Here is a 23,985-nt window from a genome sequence, read left to right as displayed (position 1 = left end):
AAGCTGGACGGGAAGATTTTACACATAAGGGCTTCATTTTGCGAGTAGATCGCCATCTTTTGGTTAAATTGACTCACATGCTCTACCGGGTCTGTTCGGCCGTTATAGATGGCGAATGCCGGTTGGTTGAACCGTCGAGGCAGCTTAGCCCCTTCAATTCTATACGTGAAGGGGGACCTTGAAACCTGGTCCAACGCCTTCTTCATGGCATCGTTTCCCGAACCCTTGCTGGATGTGCTCTCATATTTCCGCACAGGGCGTGGTTCCTTTTCGTAGGAAAATGTTTCACTTGGGGGGGTTCTTGATCTCCGTCGGTAACTCGCATCCTCCGCATTAGAGGACTCGTCTGAGTCTGAAGGAGATCGCTTTCGCTGTACCCGTCGTAGCTTCCTCTTCAGATCGTCTATCTCTCGCTGCATGGCCTGGTGATTATTTCGCCTCTAGGACACGTGACTACCTATCTGAGTGTGACTCTGACTTGTCCGGATAGTATGCACACTTCCCTCACGATTTCCCCTGTGGCCTGGGTTGACGGGGTTATTTTGCCTCTAGGACTCGGCGGGTCGTGTCTGTTGGGAGTTAGCCTGGTGAGGATTCTCCTGGTGCGGACCTAGTTCTGCCATGCTCGACCGTTGTGCTAGCTGATGCCCTAGTTCTTCCCACAGACGGCGCCAATTGTAGTTGCACAATTTTCCTGGCCCAAATTCTATTGATCAGGCCTTGGCCCAAAGCGCAACCCACAATAAATATTTGTAGAGGATGGGTCAAAGAACTTAGCATCAGTGAGCCTATTCGGTCTGATACATGGACAATATCGTTGCAGTAAATAAAAACACAAGAATGGATCTCTCACGTATGATTCTATTTCTTCAATTCCTAATACAGTTTTTCCGTCCCCTTCTTTGAGGGACTCCATTACATTATATAGTTCTCCTCCTCTCATCTCAACCTTACACTTGTTGATTATCTAAGCATCTACTTGAGCACCTGTCCCATCAGCCGCCCTCATCACTCCCTTTGTGAGTTGCAGATGCCAAGGTGGTACTGTTCAGGGGTCTTTTCCTCATTAATGCAGCCAAGAGGGTGGTTGGGGCGCAATTAATGTGGTGGTAGCTTTCCGTGAGATATTTTGGATTTTATTCATTTTATATGTTGGGAGGATGAACTGAATTGGTTGGGGAGAGTTCTTCGTCTGGGCTTCGTGATGTCCGAGGAGGAGTTACTCCTCGGACAGGTTTCCTTGCCGTTATTGGGATTGAGTAATGCTTCATATGTGGCTTCTCTTCGGACAGGACGCTCCTCGGTCGGGCCTGAATTTGGAATAGCCCATTATTTTTGGGCCGGGCCCCACAATTATTATTTGCTATTCCTTTGACCCTAGTAAAATAAATTTCAACTCTTAAAATTTGTTCAAAGACTTGTAGTGACGTTTGGATAGAGTTGATTTCCTTTTTCAATTGCATTTGTGTCCAACTTAGTGGGTCTTGTGAGCGATTCACGGGACCCACAAGTACTTTTTTTATCAAAATTTTTATTAAAACTGGTCCCATGATACTATTTACATATTTAAAAATTATTTTGCTATAGTATTTTCAGTTTTCAGTAATTAGCAGTATCTAAACAGAATCGTAATTAAGTGACATAATTTAGTTTTCTTTATTTGAAAGAACTAAAACTCAAATCTTCATACCTCATTTATTATAACAATAATTAAGAAAGTCATAGAATTTGAATCCAGCAATGTGAAGACATTTTATCTTGGACTGTGGTTAGGTTTGGGGCATCCAGTGCACTGTACCTGTTAATATGGTCACACATATCCAAAAATGGATACATGTCACAATTTTAGTCTATGAGAATAAACACATAGACTAAAATTGTGAGTCTTAATCCTATCATTTGTGCATGCCTGAAGTGAACACACATATACATATAATAGAAATTATTAGCTTATCAATTTTTCAAGCAAGAGATAGATTCTAATGGACAAAGTTTTCTTTCAAATAGGCCAATCCATTGTATAGCAATTATTAAAACCATAACCAGGGGCGGAGCTACATGTATGAGTGGGGGGGCCAAAAATTTTAAAAATATTTTAATACTATATATAAATATTTAACATTTTAATTATTAGTCGAGTCTCCCCACCCCCCCCCCCGCCCCAAATATTTGAGCTAGTCCAATGATACATTTAAAAAAATTGTCCAACTGATCTAGTAGTTATAGAGATTTTTTTTTCTCACATTTATTTTTTTATTGTAAAATGTGTTTTTGTGTCTGTTAAAGTTTTGGATCATTCATGTCTTTGAATACTTCATTAGTTCAATTGAAATTTTTTTTCTCACTTTGGTAGACAATTTGGTAACTTATATTAAAAATGAAAACTTTAAAGATTCACTATGAATGATACTAAATTATGTGTGTATAAATGTATGTGTTTGTGCATGTTTATGAAAGTTTATATAAGCTAATATATATATACACACATATATATATATATATATATTTTTTTTTTTTTTTGAGAAAGAAGACTTTTATTGAAAAAACTAAAGAGCGGCCAAATCAGCCTGAACGAAAGGTAAAGTGCGATATGGAACATCCTCCATCCACACATTACAATTTGGTGTTGACAAAACTAGCCTAGCTAAACTATGAGCAACCTTGTTACCATCTCTCTATACATGAGAGTATGATAATTCTGAATATGAGCCGGAGAATAACGACACGTCTTTAATTAAATGGGCGTAAGGGGCTAACCCATATGCTTTGCATCTGAGGGCCTTGACAACCACTTCCGAATCACCCTCAATAGTGGCTCTATGAAGTCCTAACTCGCTTCCAAACTCCACAGCTCTACACGCTGCCAATGCCTCGACTTCCATTGGCTGGTAAGCCTGGTCCAACTGTTGTACCAGTGAAGCAATAACCTCCCCCTGACAGTCCCGTACAACAACACCAATCCCAGATTTGTTGGCTGCATTTGAAAGTGCTCCATCAAAGTTGATCTTGTAGCTGTCTGGTGCAGGTGCTGTCCACGTAGCCTGAGACGTTGAGCTTGAGATAATTCGGCTAGACCTGAGGTTGCTTCTTTTAATTTCGTTCCAGCTCTCCTCTGCCAGTTTTTGCAACTCTTTGGTAAGGCAGCACGTGTGATTCAGCCTGAGTTTGTTCCGTTGGTTCCAAATGCTCCACACCTGAATAGCGAAAAGGTCCAAAGGCTTTCCATTTTCATCAATCCAGCTGCACAGTCCTTTGAAATCATCAAAAAGAACCCTTGAACGGAAGTTCCACCTATCACCTTCCCATACCTCATCCAAGCTCGTGCAACTCCACAGAGCATGCAAGGTATTTTCTGCTTGTAAGGAGCAACGGCCACAACTAGGATTTTGTAGAATTGTTCTCCGGACCAAATTCTGCTTCGTTGGAAGAGAATCTCTACAAGCCCGCCACAGCAGATTCTTGTATTTGTTTGGGACGTGTAGGGACCAAATGCATTTCCATAGCTTCTTGTCCGCCTCTAGGTGAGTGCCTTCCTCTGCATTTTCCTCCAAATCCTTGAGGAATTTATACCCGGACTTGCTATTGTACTGCCCATCAGCAGTGAAAGGCCAATACAAAGTATCCTCAGTTTGGCATCGAGGTAGTGGAATCCTTTGAACAAGTTCCGCTTCAGCTGGAATGAGTACACCCTTAAGCATTTCAGCATCCCATTTACCCGTGTTGCTGTCAATGAGGCAGTCCACTGTGGCACTTCCATTGATTCTATGATTGGGGATGAAACTATAGGAGGGTGCTTTATGGGCAGCCAATGGTGCTGCCATATTTTGATATTTTTTCCATTACCCACCCGAAATCTAGCTCCCATTTGGATCACCTCTCTCCCCTTCAAAATGCTTTTCCAAGCATAGGAACCGGTAGCCGATTCTTTTGCTTCCATGAACGAGCACCGAGGAAAAAATCTCGCCTTAAAAATTCTATGGAAGAGAGTCCCTTCATCATGTAAGAGCCGCCATGCTTGCTTGGCAAGGAGAGAATCATTGTAGAGAGCAAGGTCTCTAAATCCCAATCCTCCTTGTAATTTTGATTTTGTCAACTCCGACCATGTGACCCAATGTATTTTCCTTTTTTCACCTCGTTGCCCCCAAAAGAATTTTTTAACCATTGCTTCAATTTCATGACAAAGGCTCAAGGGTAATTTGAAACAACCCATGGCATAAGTAGGAATGGCTTGAGCAATAGCTTTGATAAGGACTTCCCTACCGGCTTGAGAAAGGAGCTTCCCCTCCCACCCTTGTAATTTCCTCCACACCCTCTCCTTGATATAATTAAAGCTTGCTTTTTTACCCCGTCCCACCAATGAGGGCAGCCCTAAATATCTCTCATAAGACTTTATTTCATTCACCCCGAGCACATTCTTAATCTCCTCTTTAACATCTTCTTTTGTGGACTTGCTGAAGAAAAGAGATGTTTTTTCTTTATTTATTTTTTGCCCCGACACCTCTTCATATTCTGCCAAAATTTTAAGCACATTTCCACATTCTTGAGTATTTGCCTTACAAAAAAGCAAGCTGTCATCTGCAAAAAATAGGTGGGTTAGTTTGGGGCCTCTTTTGCATATTGAGAATATGAAGAGGTGTCGGGGCCCTGACCATAACTATACACCACTTAAACAAGCATGACTCATTAAATAAGTCATGTGATTAAAAATATACGTGAATAGTAATTTGAATTGCCATGTGATGGGTTGAGATAATTTTCTTTCAAATTGGCTTAAAGGCAAACTCTATCCCATTATAATTATCAAGAGGAAAAATAAAAGAAAATTTTTGCATATTTAAGATATTATGTACTGCTTAATCCCTGAAAGTGAAACCTTTAAAAGTGACTTTCACATATCGAGAGAACATTTAAAAATAAATAAATAAATCCAACCTTCCAAATGTTTCAAATTATAATACATTAAAATATATATATATATATATATATTAATATATATACTCCCCTGCATAATCAAACAGATTTTTTTGGGGACAAATTATTACTAGAAGCTGTCACTCGCAGTATTCAAAATCTATATTAGCCATAAGGTCACATTAAATTCTAGACACTATGATAGGGTGATAGCCAATCCAGATGGTAGATATGTGTGGTTGCGAAAGCTTTCATCCAATGATAAATTTCTCTTTAAAATAAAAGAAAACCTAAATGATAAGAGGATAAGAATTGGTGTTCCCTCAAAAAGAAAAAAGAAAACAAAAATGGCGAAATCCGTAACACCACTTTCACAACATTCTTACAACAAATCTTATGTGAAAAACTATTATCAGTACTAATTTGAGTCTACCAACGAAATTATTTTTTTGCCCATAACAACTTACTACAAATAATTTATTGTAAAAATGTTAGGACTATGACATTTCTCGTGGTATAACTATTCAGTTCTCTCGGAGCATAATAAATAAGTGTTCTATCTATCCCAGTCCTTTCACATGAATTGTGAATTCCACCTTAAAAAATTGAGTTAAATTCAGGATAAGAGATAGGGTTGGCATTTACGTGTTATGTGCCTCAACATGTTTCGTTCTCTTTAGGTGTCAGGCAGCAAGTGAGGTCCATCCATGATTCCATGTCCAAACATGAAAAAAAAAAAAAAAAAAAAAACCAGACACCACATTATTTTTTTTTGATGGGAACGAGACACCACATTAGTACCACTGTGCATTGGCCCTATAATTTTGACTCTTCCGCAAGCAGGAAATTAATGCTGACCATTACCATCACATGTTGACATGTTGTGCTTGCCTCCCACACCCACAGTGTCTAGAATTTAATGTGACCTTCCTATTCTATTCATTTGATCTGATGAATGATGATACAAGACTGATACGTTGTGCACTTGTGCCATTATTAGAAATTAGAGACTTTAGGGAGGGTCCTTTCACACCTATAACTGACCAATATTCCTCATAGTTTCTAAGATGTGTAGTAACCGTAAGTCCCTTCATCTTCATTTGATGGGATACCCATACCATGTGCATGATTTACTAAGAGGTCATACAAAAATTAAAAAAACAAAACATGGAAAATATAGACTCCCATGTTGCTACAAATTTATTACATGAGTCTTATAATTGATATTCAGTTTTTAAAGGTAAAAGGTAAAAAATTAGAAAAGTTCAAAATTTGATTGATTATACCGTAGACATGACATCATTATTCGTTATCATGTCAATTTATTATTTTTATTTTTATAATGTGCTTATTATTTTTGCATACAATAAACAATAGATAAATTCTTAAAAGAGAGTATGAATTTCATTTGTGACAAATCTTTGGTACTACAACTCAAACCTCAACTAATAAGAGGCTATGCTAATAACTTTGTAATTCAATTGGCACTTTTTAGTATTTCTAATTAGGGTTATTCACGGGTCGATTTGATTTAGTTTTGGAGTTAAGTCGCCACTCGACCTAATCACGTTGGGTTTGGAATCACACCACCTACCATTGAATGTGGGTATACAAGTCCCCAACTGCCATGGCTTTGCTATTCTAATGGTTAGCTAGGTTGAAATTGTTGGATTTGACTTGCTTTGCCCCCTTTGCGGTAAGGGATTCACTAAAGAGGTACTTTGGTTTGTCGTAGTCAGGACTAGAGGTGCCCACCTCTTATTAGTTGTTGTGGGTCAATGGTGCTCGAGCATGTACTTGTTTTTAGTTGTGGCATATTTACTATGTTCAACAAAGACTTGTTGAATCTCATTAAATCGACAAATATGAGTTACACACGATAAAGAAAAAGATGGAAATTGGGGAAGGAAGAAGGGTCTTTCTAGTCGAATTTTGAAGGAGGAAGGTTGCCACTCAAACTAATTTCATCGGATTTATTGGGCACAAAACAACCATTGACTACCGCATTAATTGGATTGGTCGATTTCCAGCTTGGATCCTTCCAGGTCAATTTGGTTCTGTTATTCGATGATGGATGAACAAATCCTATTTTTATTGGAGATCTTTAATATTCAAATCACCCATCCCAAAAATCAAATTATCAAAAAAAAAAAAAAAAAACCACCAATAAAAATGCTTTAATTTGTCACTCCTTGTGATATCTCAACAATTTTTTTTTTTTCCCTTTTAACTTCCCCTTAATTTTTATCTAAAAAAGAATGTTGTCGTCAGAACCTATTTCCTACCTAATTTCACAACTTTATCATTACACTTAAAGCTTGCTGACAATTTCCCAAGCAATCCACCATAAAAGCATAAAGGAAATCAGCAAGTATAAAAAGATTGCCCTTTGATTGGAAAGCATATAACTTTCTGTGAGTGGGCAGGTGTTGGTATATAGGAATTGTGCCTTTTGACGTCAAGTGGATTCTGATGTACAAAGGTGATTCCTCTCATTTTCCATTTTTCCTTGTCTTCTAATTTTTAGTACTATGAACTCTACTTTTATCCAATCGAAAAGATAGACAGTGCTTGCTGTTCTATAAAGTAAACAGGTGAAATTGTATTCGAGGATTTCTAAAACTACTTGAAAGTTTAAAAGGAAAAATTGGATTTGATTGCTTTCGATATTAATACAAAAGGCGAATGAATCAAATAACAAATGTACCCCACTCGACTCCACTTTATGGTTGTGCTCTGTAACTTCTGTTTGTACTCCAAAACCGCATAGAGAAAGTTTATATACACAGTGCCATAAAAGTGGTCTATTGTAAGTGGCACAGTGAGTGATAAAGAAAAAGTGCCCATCATTTAGAGTCGACCATTTCAATATGTTGTAACGAATGATAAATTGTAGAAAAACTAAATGGAAAAAGAAATAAGCATTACATAAGAATTAGGACAAAGTTACCACTCTATTCAATCTCTTTTTTATTGCACGTAAATTTTGGTAAATTTATCATTAGATAACATTTTTTTTTTTATATTTTTCATGCTTGCAGAATTTAAAAAAAAATCAAAAATCAATAGTTATGTCATCAGTCAAATATTTAAATTTCAAATTTTTGTAGTATAAAATTATTCATAAAAAATATGTTTATGGATTAAATGGTAAATAACATATGATTAGCACAAAATTTGACATGTATGTTAAGAACATAAAAAACATGTAATTTAACAGTTAGATTTTCAAAATATATAGCTATGTTAATTTGTTTTAGTGAGAGTTGTAATAACTAGCTATAAAGTTTGTAACCAAATTTTTTCCAAAGAATTATTAACAAAATTGTTATTGTAACTTTCGTGAAATAAAAGCAATTAACTTGGTAAGGCTTCACTTAAGTCATGTTTAAGGCAATGGAATTTTGAGATCAAAGTAAAAAACTGATCCAAACGGAAGCCAAGAAGCCAAAATTTGCCAAGAAAATATGTACTCCCCATTTTCTCTGAGTTTGAACTTTGGAGCATGGTCAAGACTGTCCTAGATAATCAACTGGCAAATACACTCAAGTTAAATCCCCATTTATCTTTTATTTTTTTGTAGGATTGGTGGGTACTTAAATTTAAGATCTATTCGAAAGCTATTTATTTCCTTTAGCACATGAGTAACAGACATATGCTAGATGCCTAAATTGCTTATGGAGAAGTGAGAACGTATATAATAGTAAAAAAATGTGTCCATAATCTAATAAAAACAACGTTATGTTGGTCTTTATTGCATGGTAATGACATTTTTTTAGACATGGTTTTGGTTATTGGCATTTGAAATTTGTGTCTACAATTTACCAGTGGAAGGAATCTATGAATGTAGAATCAAAAGCTTGGAACCAAAAGAGGATCAACTTTTTGGAATAGGAATCGTACGTACCAGTAGTTGTGGCTTTCTTGTGGGAATGTGCAATTTGGAGATTCTATAATAATCTTTATCAAATATAATTTGTAGATTTCAGGTGCTAAGGACAGCAAGAATCCTTCAATTTGTGTATGCTTTACTAGTTTTTTGATTAAGCAATAGTCCTGCTCGTGCATTGATTGTGACTCTCAATCTAAATCACACATTTCAAGCTAGCCCTTTGTTTTTAAACAATTTGCTTGGCAGAAACTTTTATAATCCCTTTGTTAATTTCATGGTCATATTCAAAAGAACTCTTTGACACTCCAAAATCCAAATCCCAAAAAAACAAAACACTAGAAAGTGAGAGGGGAGAGCAAGTTGACAAACTTAGCTCCATTGAAGAAGACAACACCATATGTCTTGTAGTGATGAGAATATCCACATTTGTTTACCAAAAAAGAAAAAAGAAAAAGAGAATATCCACATTCTGTCGCCTGCACAGTACTCTCTGGTGGATTCAAAATTATGGATTAATTCAATACACTGCCGCCTACAAAGCTGGCTTGGATAGTTGAATATGTTCTTGTAATACTGGTTTTGCAGTTTCCAACATATCAAATTACTAGGCTATTTACTTACCCTTTAAACAACATAACTAAACCTATCCTATGTTTCAGAGATGCAGCGCCTATGATACACCTTTAGCCCATTAAAAAGGATAAAAAAACAAAGAAAAGAAAGCCAGAAGAGAGGCTGGCAAGAGCAGACACCAGATACCTTAAATCCATATAGATACGACAGCAGGAAAGCAAAAGCAGATTGGGCCTGTTACATTATTGACAAGGTCCATTCACTTGATTATGCAATACATGTCCCTCAAATAAAACTAAAGGTGCACCGCATCATATCCAGCTCACAGATGCACCGGACAAAAGCCTTATCCTAAAACTAATGGCCCCACCCCTCTTAAAGCCCTAGGCCCCTACCCTTTCCCATCTATCACCTAAAACAAAACTTGTAGTCTCCATTATATTCCACACCTGTGTAAGAGAATGTGATCAAAGAGTTCCATAGTTGAGAAACACATTTTTTTCAAGTCCAAATATTCTTTTGCCAGAAGTCTAATAAGACTAAACTGGTTGACACTGGTTGACACAGTGTTTCCAAAACAGACATCCTAAATTTTAAAAGTAAAAATAACAAAAGTCCAATTATTCTTTTCTAAATTGTCAAGGAAGTCTCGGTACTGACTTTGGTGTTATAGAAAAAACTAGGAGACAGATTGTAAACTCATAATTCATTTTTGAACCAGCATGCATGGATAGTACAGATCTGCACATCCTTCTTTTGTTAATAAATATCTGAAACTTATTGTAATTTTGATAGACAAAGCCATTGGTCCAAAGGATTTTTCTGGATACAAAAATTTAGATGAGCACACAAGTTGTTTGAACAAAACGCCAAAAAATAAAGTTGTCAACACATAGTCCTGCTCCTACCACAAATTTTTCCTTCTACGTGCAGGCTGAAAACTGTGCCAGTGCTTCATTATATATTTTGATTCTATCCCCAGGAACAAAAACTCAAATACTGTAACATTACATATTTAACTTCACAAGCACAACTTAAGAGAACAAATTCATGAGTGGCATCTTTATTAAACCAATAAAACAAGAGTTGCATCTTTAATCAACCAATATAACAAATTAAATATTTCCCAAAGTTGGCTCGAGGTGAAGTCACTTGTTTGAGAATCTAAGAACTATCACTTCTAAGTATAAAGAATCCAATTCTAAGGCAGAGTAACACTATGGAAAAAATGACAGAAAGGTTGGTAGTATTTCCCACCCATTTCTTCCAGTTGGACTGATGCCTAGCCCAGTGACAAATTACATCATTCCTAAATATGGCATCCAGATACCAAATTGGAAGAACCCAACCTAGACCCGGCCCTCCATTCACCCTGTGAAAACTTCCTACTATTCACATTCTTCAAAAGGATACACTCATACACATGCCATATTTACATCCATTAGCAACAACTAGCAGTGTTAATGGGCACCCCTGACATTTAGCGTGTGTAATCATTATGAAGTTCCTCCAAGAACTCTCTTTAAATCAGATTTCTGTTCTGCTGTAAGCCTTGAAGGGTATTTGACATCAAATTTAACTCTCAAATTCCCCTTCCTCCCAGCTTCTTTTGAGATTGGCATACCCTCATTTGGGACAACCACCTCTGCTCCCGGTTTGACGATATCTGTTAGTGGGATCACGAGATTCCTTCCATCCAGGGTGGTTAGGTCAATGGTCTTCCCTGTGAGGGCCTCTAGCAGTGTTATCTCCTGGTTGACTACCAGATCATTACCATCCCTCTTATAAAGAGCATGTGGCTTCTCATCTACCACGAAAACAACATCTGCAGGAATGATACCAGGCTCCTGGTTACCCTTCTCAGGGAATGTGATCTTTGTGCCCTTCTTCCAACCAGGTTTTATCTCAACGGTCAATATCTCCTCCAGAGTCCGAAATTTACTGCAAGAGAATTGCTCATGCCATCAAGTGGAAGTAACATTCAAAAAGCAAAACACTCACTCAGGATTAACAGAATTAAACCATGCATATTTATTCCCCCCACCCCCCCCAAAAAAAAAAAAGAATCAAAGCACACATTTGCAAAAGATTATCGATGCAGAGCAATGCCGTATCATGCCACCATATTTTTCTTTATTATTATTATTTTTTTTGGGTGGGGGGGTAAGTTACACATGAACCTGGTGGGTCATGATCCCATGACCTTATCCTCCGCTTTACTCTAACAAGGAGGAGGAAGTGTCATTTGAGCTAAAGCTCATTGGCCATATCATGCCAGTAATAAAAGAGGACATCCATACTTCCTTTTTTAGTTTGATATATAGACTAAAATTATCTATGTGAATTTTTTGAGATAATTTGCAGATCCCAATACTTGGCCAATAGAAGACCTATTTTCCTAACAGGATAGACCATGAGAATAGAGAGCCTTACGCATAAACCATTAACATTTATTGCTTCATAGGCAGGACAAGCAAACCCAAGAAAACCAGGAAACAGGGATAGGAAAAAAGGAAAAAAGAAAGTATAGGTTTCCATTGCTCAAGGAAAAGCAAGATTAATCATACAAATCATTAGCCAAGTTTAACCCTTGAGAAAAGCATTATCCCTAATGAAAAACAAAATTTTGTTTCCTTTTCCTCTATTCTTTTATAAAATAAAAATAAGAATAACTAGCAGTTTAGCTTCTCTATCAGACCTAACAAAAAAGTTTAGCTTCTCTATCAGTATCTGAGATATAACTCACTACTAAGGAAACAACTTATGACCGATCCCCTTAAGCTTAGAAATGTTCCAGTCAATGAAATTTCTTCCTATTCACCTTACAAGGTTGACTAGTTTTCACTCTTCTATTGGTGCTGCTGGCCTCTAACTACAGGTGGAAGACTTCCCCCCATGGAAACATCTTCAGGCTGAACTGTATTGTTGTGGCCCAAAGTTCAGAGAATGCATGAGTGAAATCATGTAGGTTGGCCAAAATACCCCCTTATAAACTTAAGTATCAATATAACTTATCAAAGAACTAAACGACGAAGTTGAAAAGCATCTTCTGAGCTTTGCTTGACACTTGACAGTGCTTGCTTAAGCTTTTTCTTTTAAATTCTAATTCACCACGTATAAAGTAGTCTTGAAGCTACTTGCAGCTTCAAACTGGCTAAAGATAGAAATGTGGTTGGTCTGGCCTTGGTACCTCAACCCAAAGCTTGTCCAGCAAGATGCTGCCCTACCTAGGTCCTAGAAACCAAATACATATTTGATAATAGACCAATGATTTCTCTTACTTCTTTATCCGCAAGCATTTAAAAAACCAATGATTTCAAGTTTTCTTCTCCAATTAAACCCTTCCAATATATATTACTTTGAATATCTTAAGAATGCGCATTGTTGGCAATCTGTTTGGCAGCAAGAGGGGAAGAGGAAAGGAAAGGACAAGGAAAATGAAGTGGAAAGGAAAAGGAGAAGAAAGGTTGGTAATTCCCTTTTGTCTGTTTAGTAGAAGGTTATAAATGAGTGCTGAAAAAGGGACGAGTTTACATTTCTGTTGTTTGGTTCAAATACAGAAGAGAATGGAAAGTTACTCATAAGTAATACTTTGACAAGTACACCCCTATAAAAACAACATTAAAATATTCAGTTGTAGTTAATTGACCATTAAGGCTATAAATGGAAGCCCCATGGAAAGATCCAATCTCACATTCCTTCTCTTCCCTCAAACCAACCAAAGGAATTTGTATTTCCATCTCCCCTTTTCCTTTCATTATTTCACCTTTCCTCCTATTTCCTCCCAACCACACATAGTTATTGTTATTAAGACCAGTCCATCTGTAGACATTAAGGGATTAACCAACCCACAACAATTTTTGGTATCACATTGAATATTGATTACATGCAAGAACTCTTAGAGTCTGTTTGAAATCTGCTTATTTTGCTGAAACTAAAAACTTTTTGTTGAAAGTACGGTAGATAAAGGTAAAAGTTAAGTGAAATAGTACAGTGGGACCTATGAATAGTATAAAAAAGTGCAGTAAGACCCATGAATAGTAGCAAAAATATGCTGAATAGTAAAATAAATTGGCAAATTTCATCCATGTCAAACGAACACTTAGTGGTACAAAGTTGAGAAAACCTTCACAAGAAAACCAAGCAGCCCTTTAACGAAAGCTATGATATCTAAAAATGGAATTCAATGATCTCTCCAACCATGTCGTAAGAAAATTAATGCTCAAAATTTTCAAGAGTTGATAGCTCAATAGGATCCAAGCTTTTTTATTTTATTTTATTTTTATTGTTAAGTTGCACACACACCTACTGGGTCTTGAACCCACTACTTTAACCCTCCCCGCCTAGCACTTATAAAGGGAGGAGGTGCCAATTGAGCAAACGTATAAGATTAACAATTATTTCAAGAAAACGAAAAAATGCTACAGTCAGGCAGTCCTATAACCTACCAAAAGTCAATTGCTTGACACAAGACATTAATGCTCTTCAAAGTCATTAACAAGGATCAATATTGCAAGTTTGCAACAGGCAACCAAAAACTCCAGAGGTTTTTAATTTTATTTAAGACTCAATATGACCATTCAAGAGTACAGGCAAGGCAACCACCTAGACAACTGCCACCTTCAGCAGAAAAACCTCTGCCTAGAACTGTCAATTTACAACCAAAATTCGACCGAACAGCTTAATCAATCCCAGGAAAAACCCTCCTCCTATTATGAATTAAGCAAAGGCTACAAAAACACAAACACAGAAGTAGATTTCACAATAAATCACTTCCACCCTAGGCAAAGCTTCCTAATAATTATTATTATTTTGATAATGTAAGAAACCTTCTTGAAGAAGAGCCCTTTGGACTCACCTCTAGCCACTAAAACCTGCCCCATCTGCCAAAACCAGTTGCCGGATAATCAAGGGACATTCACACCTGATGGGCTAAGCACTCTTAAGCAAAGCTTCCTAATCTCTTAAAAACACATTCATGTATTTGTTTAAACATCCATGCAACAAGGAAAATTAAAAGGGTAATCCTAAGTCTGTTTTCAAAAGAATAGCACATGAATGTGAAGCCAATGACACAGTAAAAAAAACACAAAAAAACAAAAAAACCAAGAATCCAATAACAAGCAAAAGAAAACAAATTTAGTGTTAAAATAAATAAAAAATAAAAAATAAAACATACCCAGTAGTAACATAGACATTCCTAGAGATCCTCATCTTCTTCTTCGAACCTTTATAAAGCTCCTCCAAGCTACAAGGCAACACGCTCTCAAGCGGAGCTACTTTCCTCAAACCCGAAGAAGAAGAAGAAGGCGTCCCACCAAAATCCGACCCGTTTGCACCCCTAAAGAACCCGTCTTTACCAAAACCCCTCACCCCAGCTCCACCGCTCCCTCCACCGCCAGCTCCGCCATTGCTCTCGGATCCAAAAATCTCAGCATAAATATCCTCCGCATCACGCGGGTTGAACCGAAACGACGTCGGATTGTGGTGGTGGTGCTGGCGATTGTAAAAATGGTGGTGATGGACACGCGAAGAGGAAGACGCAGAAGAAGAAGAAGAAGGTTGGGGTGGCGGGATTTGACCGGACTTGAGAGCTTCCTCACCGTAGAGATCGTAGATCTGACGCTTCTGAGGGTCGCTGAGAACATCGTAAGCTTCGGAAATACGCTTGAATTTGGCTTCGGCTTCGGATTTGTTGATGGGGTTCTTGTCTGGGTGCCATATCATAGCTAGTCTCTTGTACGCTTTCTTCAAATCGTCCTCGCTTGCGTTTCGATTCACTTTAAGAATGTTGTAATAGTCCACCCCCATTTTTTTCTCGCTCTCTCTAACTCACAAAAACAACAAAGAAGAACAAAGAACAAAGGAGAAGAAGAACAACAACAACCTAGTATTTTTTCACACACTGTTGTGTTTTGTCTTTTTTCTCTCTTCTAACTCGTTGAGTGTGTGTTGTTGTGTGTGTTTGGGAAATTTGGAGAGGTGGTGGTCGGGAAAACCGTTGGATGAGTAACGGAAAGGGCGTACAGCTGGAGATCCGACGGTTACGGAAAGTGTTTCTTTTTCTTCTCTTCAAATAAGGAGGGAATTGTGTTATTGCGGCGGGTCTTTCTCTATTTTTCAGCTTCAACGTGCTGCTTCTTATATTTATATTTGTAATAACTATTATTAAGAGGGTGATGATTTTTGGGCCTAACTTTTTTACCAAACTAAAATAAAGATTTTTGGGCTAAATTTAAGAAACGGCAATCTCTGACAGATTGTTTTTTACTTTTACGTAGTTTTTTTTTTTAATCTGTTCACAATTTTTATTATGTCAAAGTTATGATAAAATTGTGACCCAAAAAGTTGTAGGCTTAGATTTTCTCAAATGTACTTGGGGTGTATGTATTTTCTTTTTATACACACTATTTTTCATAACCAAATTTCATAATTGTTAAGTTGTCAAATTGTTACTGATTCTCATATGAGTCCATTATTAACTTAGCACCGTTTAGAGCCAAAATCTATTAGATTATTTTAAGATCTGACAAACTATAATCAATTATCTATCACTTTCACATGATTTATTATTTTAAGTCCATTATTATCTGTCACTTTAACATTATTATATATTTCAAAAATTTAACTGTTCGATTGCATGTTCTTTACGCTTTTAATACACATGTCAAATTTTGTGCCAATCAGATATTATTTACCATATGAACTATAAGATTATATTTTATGGATAATTTTAAATTACAAAAACTTGCAATTTAAATAATTTATTGATGACATAGCTATTGATCTTTAATTTTTTAGAAATTTTATAAGCATGGAGGATGTAGAAAAGAAAATGTAATCCAATGGTGAATTTGTCAAATTTTACCTCTAATAAAAAGATATTGAGTAAGGTTATAGTTTTAAGTTACAACCAATTTTTTAGCTAAAATTTGTCCTTAAAAAAAATACTAAAACTGATAGCAATATTATATGGAACTACACGGAAGAACTAAATTGAAAGAAAATTAAAATTCAAGGACCTATTTATTTTATTTTTTAAATTATCTTAAAGGATTTGATTAAAAATAGCTTAAGGTGAAAATTAAACGGTGTGTAATTAGTTTTTTAGGAATTTGGATTTGTTGTGGGGTGGGGAATAAAATAAAGTTGGGAAGTAGTGGGCCTGCATGAACAAAATGAGTGACAATGATGAACATAAGAAGTAAGGAATTGATCCTTTTTTTTCCTTCTTGATTCAAACTCCATTTGGTTATCTATAAGTAATTCATGAATTAAATAATCCGCAGTCTGCACTGCAGCAAGTGAGCTTAAATTCCTGTTTCTAGAACGTGACAAACAATCTTTTTGATGGTAGGGAATACTTTGGGACTTCACAAAAGTCGGTGAGATTCTCTCAAACATGTTTATAGAATGAGTTTGACAAATAAAAAAAGAGTAAGATACTTTCATAATTTTATTATATGTACGGTGTATGATTATGTAGGCATAGGATCACCATGTTTGTCTCTTTTCCTTTCTTTCCTCATAGTCTTTTGATTCTTTCTCCTGATGGAAGCAACAAGGACAAGTGAATGTAACATTCCCAATTTCCAATGAGATTGACTCACATTTGATTTTGTGTAAGAAGACAAATGGAATGTGAGTAATTGAACAGTATTCTATGTTGGCATTACCCAAAGCAACATTTTTTGTAACAAACACTTTACAAAGAACATTGCTGTAAAACTAATTCATAAAATCTTCACCAATTAGGTATTGATGCAAGAATAAAACATTTTAAAATTTATCTTATGTTCACATTTCCAATAAATAACTCTACCTGGTTTCTGCACAATGTTAGAAAAGAACTTAAATATCGAATCATCAACCTTGAAAAACATGACACCAATATACAAGATAGTGTGACACTCATTCCAGAACTGTAACACACACTTCCACAAACTCCGGGAACGCCTGACAACTCCAGCAGTTCACAGCCACTTGTTGCATGATCCACATGGCCAAAATTGAACTATGTTTGCCAGTGTCACCGATGAATATCCAGTGTTCCCACTCACCGAGTCTTATACCCAAAACTCACATTTGGTGAAACCCCCCACATACCATATTTTCGTGTATATAAATGATAAGGAAAGAAAATGGGGAAGAAAATAAGATGATGAAAAATTCAAATCATACAGCAATAGCTTGACCAGTCATCCCATCATGAAGTTGCAAAGAACCATCTTTCATCAGGTTAAGGCTCAAACTCTTAAACCTCTCCCTTGAATACTGCCGAGATGCCTTTCTCCAATCAGTTCCAGTCTTCATCATAGCAACAAACTCCTCATAACTAACACGGCCATCCTGAAAATAATTTAAATAAAGGTTAGGAGCCACAGTACAAGCTATTGGAGCAAGAGAGTTTTTTCATATCATAAAGAATTTCAGAATTCTCAACATCAATTTTAATATCTGGAATTCTGGATCATTTCAACCTATTGCTGTGCTGACACAGAATTATGACAAGTTCTAAAAATTTATGAATGTTGCATTTGCTTTGAATTCAAATACACTCTGAATGTAATACTTCAAAAGAGGGAGAATAGAACAATGAGATGATAAGGCTTGAAAGTCTGACCTTGTCTGTGTCAACCTCACGCATGATGTCATTCAGCACTTCAGTATCAGTTTCACCAGAGTCATCTGTTAATGCTTCCAATAGTTCATTTGATTCAATATATCCACTTCCATCTTTGTCGAAAAACATAAAGGCTCTGCGGAAATGCTCATCATTCTCCATCCTTTGCAAGTGAATTGTCACTGCTACAAACTCTCCATAGTCCAGTACTCCATTCCCATCAACATCAGCCTAGAAAATAGCTCTAGTTATTTTCTATTTGTATGAAATTAATGTTTATAAACCCTGAAGCAAAGATCCATATTTAGCAACTAACACTATCAGAATGAGTTCTAACCCAATTGGCACCTCATTTCTTTATAAGAGAAAAGTGGCAGCTTACCAATTAAAAAAAAAACTAACACCATTAGATTTCAATAAATGGTGAAGCTATTGTCATCCTGACCTGATTTTGTCTCTTTTATGGATCCCACTCCTCTAGAAGGCAAAATTTTCTAATCATGCAGAGTATGCAATACTTGCCAAATGCTTAGGGCATCCTAAATGCATATGAATACTTAATATGATCAAGTTCCAAGCATTTTTACTTCATTGAAAAGGTGCCAAAGATCTAATTGCATAGTGGTAAAGGGAAAATGGCATTTGCAGGGTTTCAGGGTATAAATTCTGACTGTTAACTGGTGGGTGAAAACATAAGAGGACAGTGGTTTGACACGCATAAGTTTGCAGTGCAGTGAACTACTTACTGTAAGAATGTTGCAGGAGTCATTTCAAAAGGAGCAAACAAGGGATTGAAATGATGTGATATCACCACAATCCAAAAGTAGTGGTCATGCATAGAATGGATAATAAATAGAGCAACTTTTTATCTGAACTTAGGGAAGGATAAAAACATACCACTTCCATCAGCATTTTTATCTCTGGTTCAGCCAATTGTGAACCAACCTTCCGAAGCCCAGCCCTCAGCTCCTCATATGTTACTTTTCCATCTTTGTCAGTGTCCATCAATGAAAACATATCTTTAATTACTTCTACCTCTTCAACAGACAAGTGTTCAGCAATTACCTACAGCAATTATTTGAACCCCAAATCATCCACAAGGGTATAGAAATCACATCAATGCAGTTAAAGTCAGAATTGGAGCTGACAATTAGACCTAAGCCAAAAATAGATGCTTACCCTAAGGGCTTTCTTTTTGAATCTATTCATCACAGAAAACTGTCTGAGCCTTGATCGCACAATATCTCCTAATGGGACATTTGGAGCTTTCTTTGCATTTTGCAACCAGGGGTGATCTAGCAAAGATAAGAAAATAAAATAAAAGATCAGTATACCCGTTTCAAGAAAGCTACCCTATGCTAGAGAAAAACTCAAATCTCCTAGCAGTTCACATATACAGGCATTTCAATGATTTGCTCCTCGTACCAGCCAAAAAAAAGGTGAATAAATAATAAATTGTCTACTGGCGCTTGTGAGAAAATCCATTTGTGAACTCATGCCTCACTTCTCAACACTGGTGGGAGAAGTGCTCTGAATGCAGGGCAATGATGTGATTTTGTAAATGATTTTCTTCAAAATTTTAAGGAACATTATAGTGCAACTTTTTTTGCTGAATAACATAAACTTACAAGTCCAAATAGTGAAGTCCAGGCCTTTCATCACAATATATACATTAAACAGAATGATTACAGGAAGATCTGGTCTATAGCCAGCACCTACATTCAATGTGCTTGCCCCAGTAAAGCAATAAGTTAAGAGCCCAATGAAACGATCAAGAAGAGTGGCCCTCAATTTTAGTTCTACAAAGAATTTAGTCTCAAGAGTGGGTTCTCAGTACAAGCCTAAACTTTCAGATTAATTATAGCATGATTACCGACATTCTAAGGCAGGAGACAGGTACTTAATTCTCAAGAATTAATTCTATCCTGGAATAAATCTAAAGGCTAAAATATTGTGTGTAGGTAATCACCATAAAAAAGAACTAAAGTAGACTCTGCCGCCACAACAAATACCTTTATTTTTGTTGCACAAGTATGGACACCAACCAGCTGATATCAATTAAGACGTCCAACTCTAGCCTAGAAATGATCCTTTTTCCGCTCTCAATCTCTGACCAGGATCTATGAATTTTATTTAAAGTCTTTACCTACTTGGGCTGGGAATCTAAAGATCTAGAAGTACACCAGCTAAACAGAGACTTTTGATCAAGTCAAAGAGGTTCAACCTATAAGTATCTTTTCTTCATTTTTTGCTAGCCAATCATGAGATTTTCCACCGCTGGACCCGGAAAATTCCACACGAATAAGGACTACCAAAGGCCATACCCTTGTTTCATTGTCAAAAACTAGCAAAATCTACTGGCCCATGGTCATCTAGATGGCGATATGTGATACCAATACCATGTTCATTTAATGGTTGAAGTTATCTCAAAATCACTATCGTGAAACTTCATTTTCTCAATAATAATAATCTAAGTTGTGGAAGGCTGAGAGACCTCGTATTCTCTCTCAATGCCCCAGTAAACATTGAATGGAACCCCAAACATACGCAAGACAATAATAATTCATAGTGGTGAGGTCACAGCTCTCCGATTCATCACAAACTTGGTCAAAATTCACAAACTATCTAATTAAAAATTAGAACCACATTAAGTATGAAAACTCAGCTAAAGAACTTACCAAGCACCTGTTGAGCAGTCAACCGCTTTTTTGGATCCTGTTCCAACATCTGCCTAACAAGGCTCTTAGCACTTTCAGAAATCTGAGGCCAAGGCTCCCTCCTGAAATCAATGTTCCCTCTTAAAATTGCAAGAGCAACACCCTGTTCAGTTTCTGCAACAAACAAACAAAAAAATTAAAATTAACAACTTTACAATCCTATGCAAGACTTCTTCAAAACTAGGCTACTATTTTTTCTTTTTTAAAAGACACAAAATAAAATAAATACCTGCCCAAAATGGGGGAACCCCACATAGCAAAATATAAACAATCACGCCGGCGCTCCATATATCCACCTCGGGTCCATAGTTCCGCTTCAACACCTCTGGCGCCATATAGTACGGACTCCCCACAATCTCCGAGAACTTCTCTCCTAAAACCCACCAAAATAAAATTACTAAATTTAATATTCAACCTATAGTACCCAGCCAAAAACCCCTATATCCAATCATTAAAACAATAAACTTTATCACAACCCAGTACATAAATACAACAATCAAGCGCCATTAAAAAAAAATACAACAATCAAGCAAAACCCAGATATCCCAAAAATAAAAAATCAACCCAAACCCCATAAAAATCATGAAAAAACACTATAATTCACTTGAACACTAAGCTTAATAAACACAAAGGACCTCAAATCAACTAATATTAACTAAACAAATTAAAATTAAAAATGTCAAATTAGAAATATTGAGGGGAAAAAAAAAAAAGCAGAAGCAAGAGAACAATGGTGGTTTGGTCTGTCGGCAATGATACCAGCTTTAAAATTACCAAATTTAATATTCATCCATAGTACCAATCAAAAAAACCCATATATCCAATTATTAAAAACCAAAAACAAAAACTAATCACAACCCAGTACTTAAATTCAACAATCAAGCAAAACCCAGATCTCCCAAAACTCAAAAAAAAAAAAATCAACAAGCACTAACAAACACAAAAAATAATGAAAACCCAAATCCATACCAGGCTTGAAGAACACAGAGAGGCCAAAGTCAATAGCTTTAAGCGGCGAATGCTCTTTCTTATTAGCAAATAAGAAATTCTCAGGCTTCAAGTCCCTATGCATGACTCCATTAGCATGACACATCCTCACAACCTCAGCTATAGTCCTCGCCACACTCGCTGCAGCTCTCTCAGAATAATGCCCTCTCGCCACAATCCTATCAAAAAGCTCACCTCCCTCGCACAACTCCATGACCAAGTGCACATTTTCACTGTCCTCATACGTAGCTCTAAGCCTCACCACGTTCGGGTGCTCCGGAAAATTCGACATTATCGCCACCTCGCGCCTCACGTCCTCAACATCGATCGAAGTCCTCAGCTTCCGCTTCGATATACACTTGCAAGCCAAAGCTTCCTTGGTCTCTCTGTCAGTACAGAGGTACGTTATGCCAAACTCTCCACGACCCAGTTCGCGTCCGAGTATGTACTTGTCGCCGATTCTGGTTCTGTGGCTCAACGGTATCACATCTTTCAAGACGCGGATCGGAGCTGGTGATCGAATAGCATCCTCTGCATATGGGTTTGGTTTTCTGTCCCTTTTGGGTGTGGTGGGCTTGTTCTTGTTGCTGCTCTTCTTCTTCCTCTTCTTCCTGCTATCGTATTGTTCTTCTCTGGTCTCTGGTCTCACGCATGTGTTACAGTTCCCCATGAAAGCAAGCTTGTTGTTACAGAAACAGAGAGTGTGTATAGTATTCTATAGTATAGACTGTATAGTATATATCTGAGACGAGAAAAACGGTGCGTTTTGGGGGGAGAAAACCGGCCGAGGAATGAGGTCAGGTGGGAGAGAGAGAGAGAGAAAACGCGGGGTTCGGTTGAGAAAAAAGTGGGGTTTTTTGAAAAAAAATATGATGCTTATTATTATAATTTGTTATTACTATTCAACTTTTTTTTTTGATAAGTTATTACTATTCAACTTATATACCATTATTATTGTTTATCTAATTTATATATTATATTATTATTTTGGGTATTATACTATAAGTGCTGCTTTTGCCCGTTTGATAGAAGAATTTGAGTAATGTTGTTTGGTAGTTTTTTATATATATAGGTGAAAAAGTATGTTGAAATATATGTAAAGTTGTTTAAAATGTGAAAATGTGTGTTAGAACTTACTCATCAAACATGACATAATGTTTGATTAAAGGTGTTTTATGACGAGGGTGGAAAGGAAAATTGAGGTTCATTGCATTGGTTGATTGGTTATTGAATAATAGTAGAGATACAAACTGTTTTATAAAATATTTTACAAATGGTTCATATGGTGTGATTATTGATAAATGAAAAGTAATATTAATGGTGGGTCTAAATGAAAACCAATAAAATGTTGGTCACATCAATATTTTGTAAAAATGTTATAAAATACTTTGTGACTATAGCATTACTTTGGATTATTATTCGAAGAATGTTTGAACTTTTGGAGTAAATGACTTTTATTTGGGTTTGGTTTGAGTAGTTTTACTAATATAGCCTTTGTGTATTGTGTGTGTGTGTTTCATATGTTTTGCCATATTAAGATTGAATTTTGGGAGTTGGGAGTCGAGTTAAGACTTTTTTTTAGTATCTTCTCCAAAAAAAAAAAAAAAACTTTTTAAGTAATTATGAGGTGTGTTGAGGTTACATGGGTTTATGGTGTGCCCTAATTACAAATATTATACATGTGTATATCCTACAAACATGAAGCTACATTGTTATCTATTTGTGATACTTCAAGAGGCATTCCTGTTAATCTTTATTGAATTTTATAATGTAGTAAGTGCCAACATCATTTATTGAAGGAAAAAAAAAAAAATATATATATATATATATATATATGAAGAAAAATATTGTTCTACCTAAAGGCTTTCATCGTGTGAATCAACAAAAATCTAAATGGGGATTGAAAGAGAAAACCAAGAATGAGAGGGTTAAACAATTTTTTTCCTTCGATTCCTTGAGTGAATGATGCATTTGTCACATCATTCAATTTCGTTAAAGTCAATGAAATACCCACTAAGCTAACCACATAAGAGGTAATTGTCAAAAAATAAATCACATGATATTTTTATGTTTAAAGAGTATATCCTAAAGTTGGTATCTATGATTTATTATTATTTTTTATTAAGTTTTCTTGTAAATTAGGTAGGAAGGCTGATTATGGAGTAGTTTAGATGATTATTTACTTATTTATAAATCACATTGACATTTAAAAAAAAAAAATTGACATTAAGTTATATAACTATAGGTCATAGGATTAAACCACATATAATTTTTGTTTGAGT

General features: G+C 36.2%; 2 protein-coding genes across 2 annotated transcripts; both read right to left on the bottom strand.

Annotated features, from left to right (window-relative positions):
* Positions 1-10,410: 10,410 nt before the first annotated feature.
* Positions 10,411-15,508, bottom strand: LOC115963805 (dnaJ homolog subfamily B member 1). Its single transcript, XM_031082973.1, has 2 exons — positions 14,556-15,508; positions 10,411-11,317 (listed from the first exon to the last, which is right to left on the bottom strand). Exons 1-2 carry the CDS (start codon positions 15,185-15,187, stop codon positions 10,873-10,875), a joined length of 1,077 nt encoding a protein of 358 aa, XP_030938833.1. The 5' UTR covers positions 15,188-15,508; the 3' UTR covers positions 10,411-10,872.
* Positions 15,509-17,080: 1,572 nt separating this feature from the next.
* On the bottom strand, positions 17,081-22,575 carry LOC115963962 (calcium-dependent protein kinase 10-like). Its single transcript, XM_031083228.1, has 7 exons — positions 21,686-22,575; positions 20,946-21,089; positions 20,678-20,830; positions 19,179-19,294; positions 18,897-19,064; positions 18,000-18,230; positions 17,081-17,725 (listed from the first exon to the last, which is right to left on the bottom strand). The coding sequence occupies exons 1-7, from the start codon at positions 22,371-22,373 to the stop codon at positions 17,552-17,554; spliced, it is 1,674 nt and encodes a 557-aa protein (XP_030939088.1). The 5' UTR covers positions 22,374-22,575; the 3' UTR covers positions 17,081-17,551.
* Positions 22,576-23,985: the final 1,410 nt, after the last annotated feature.

This window comes from Quercus lobata, chromosome 10 (assembly GCF_001633185.2).
Source record: "Quercus lobata isolate SW786 chromosome 10, ValleyOak3.0 Primary Assembly, whole genome shotgun sequence".
In the NCBI taxonomy this organism is placed as follows: domain Eukaryota; kingdom Viridiplantae; phylum Streptophyta; class Magnoliopsida; order Fagales; family Fagaceae; genus Quercus; species Quercus lobata.
This window is presented reverse-complemented; position numbering and strand designations above follow the sequence as displayed.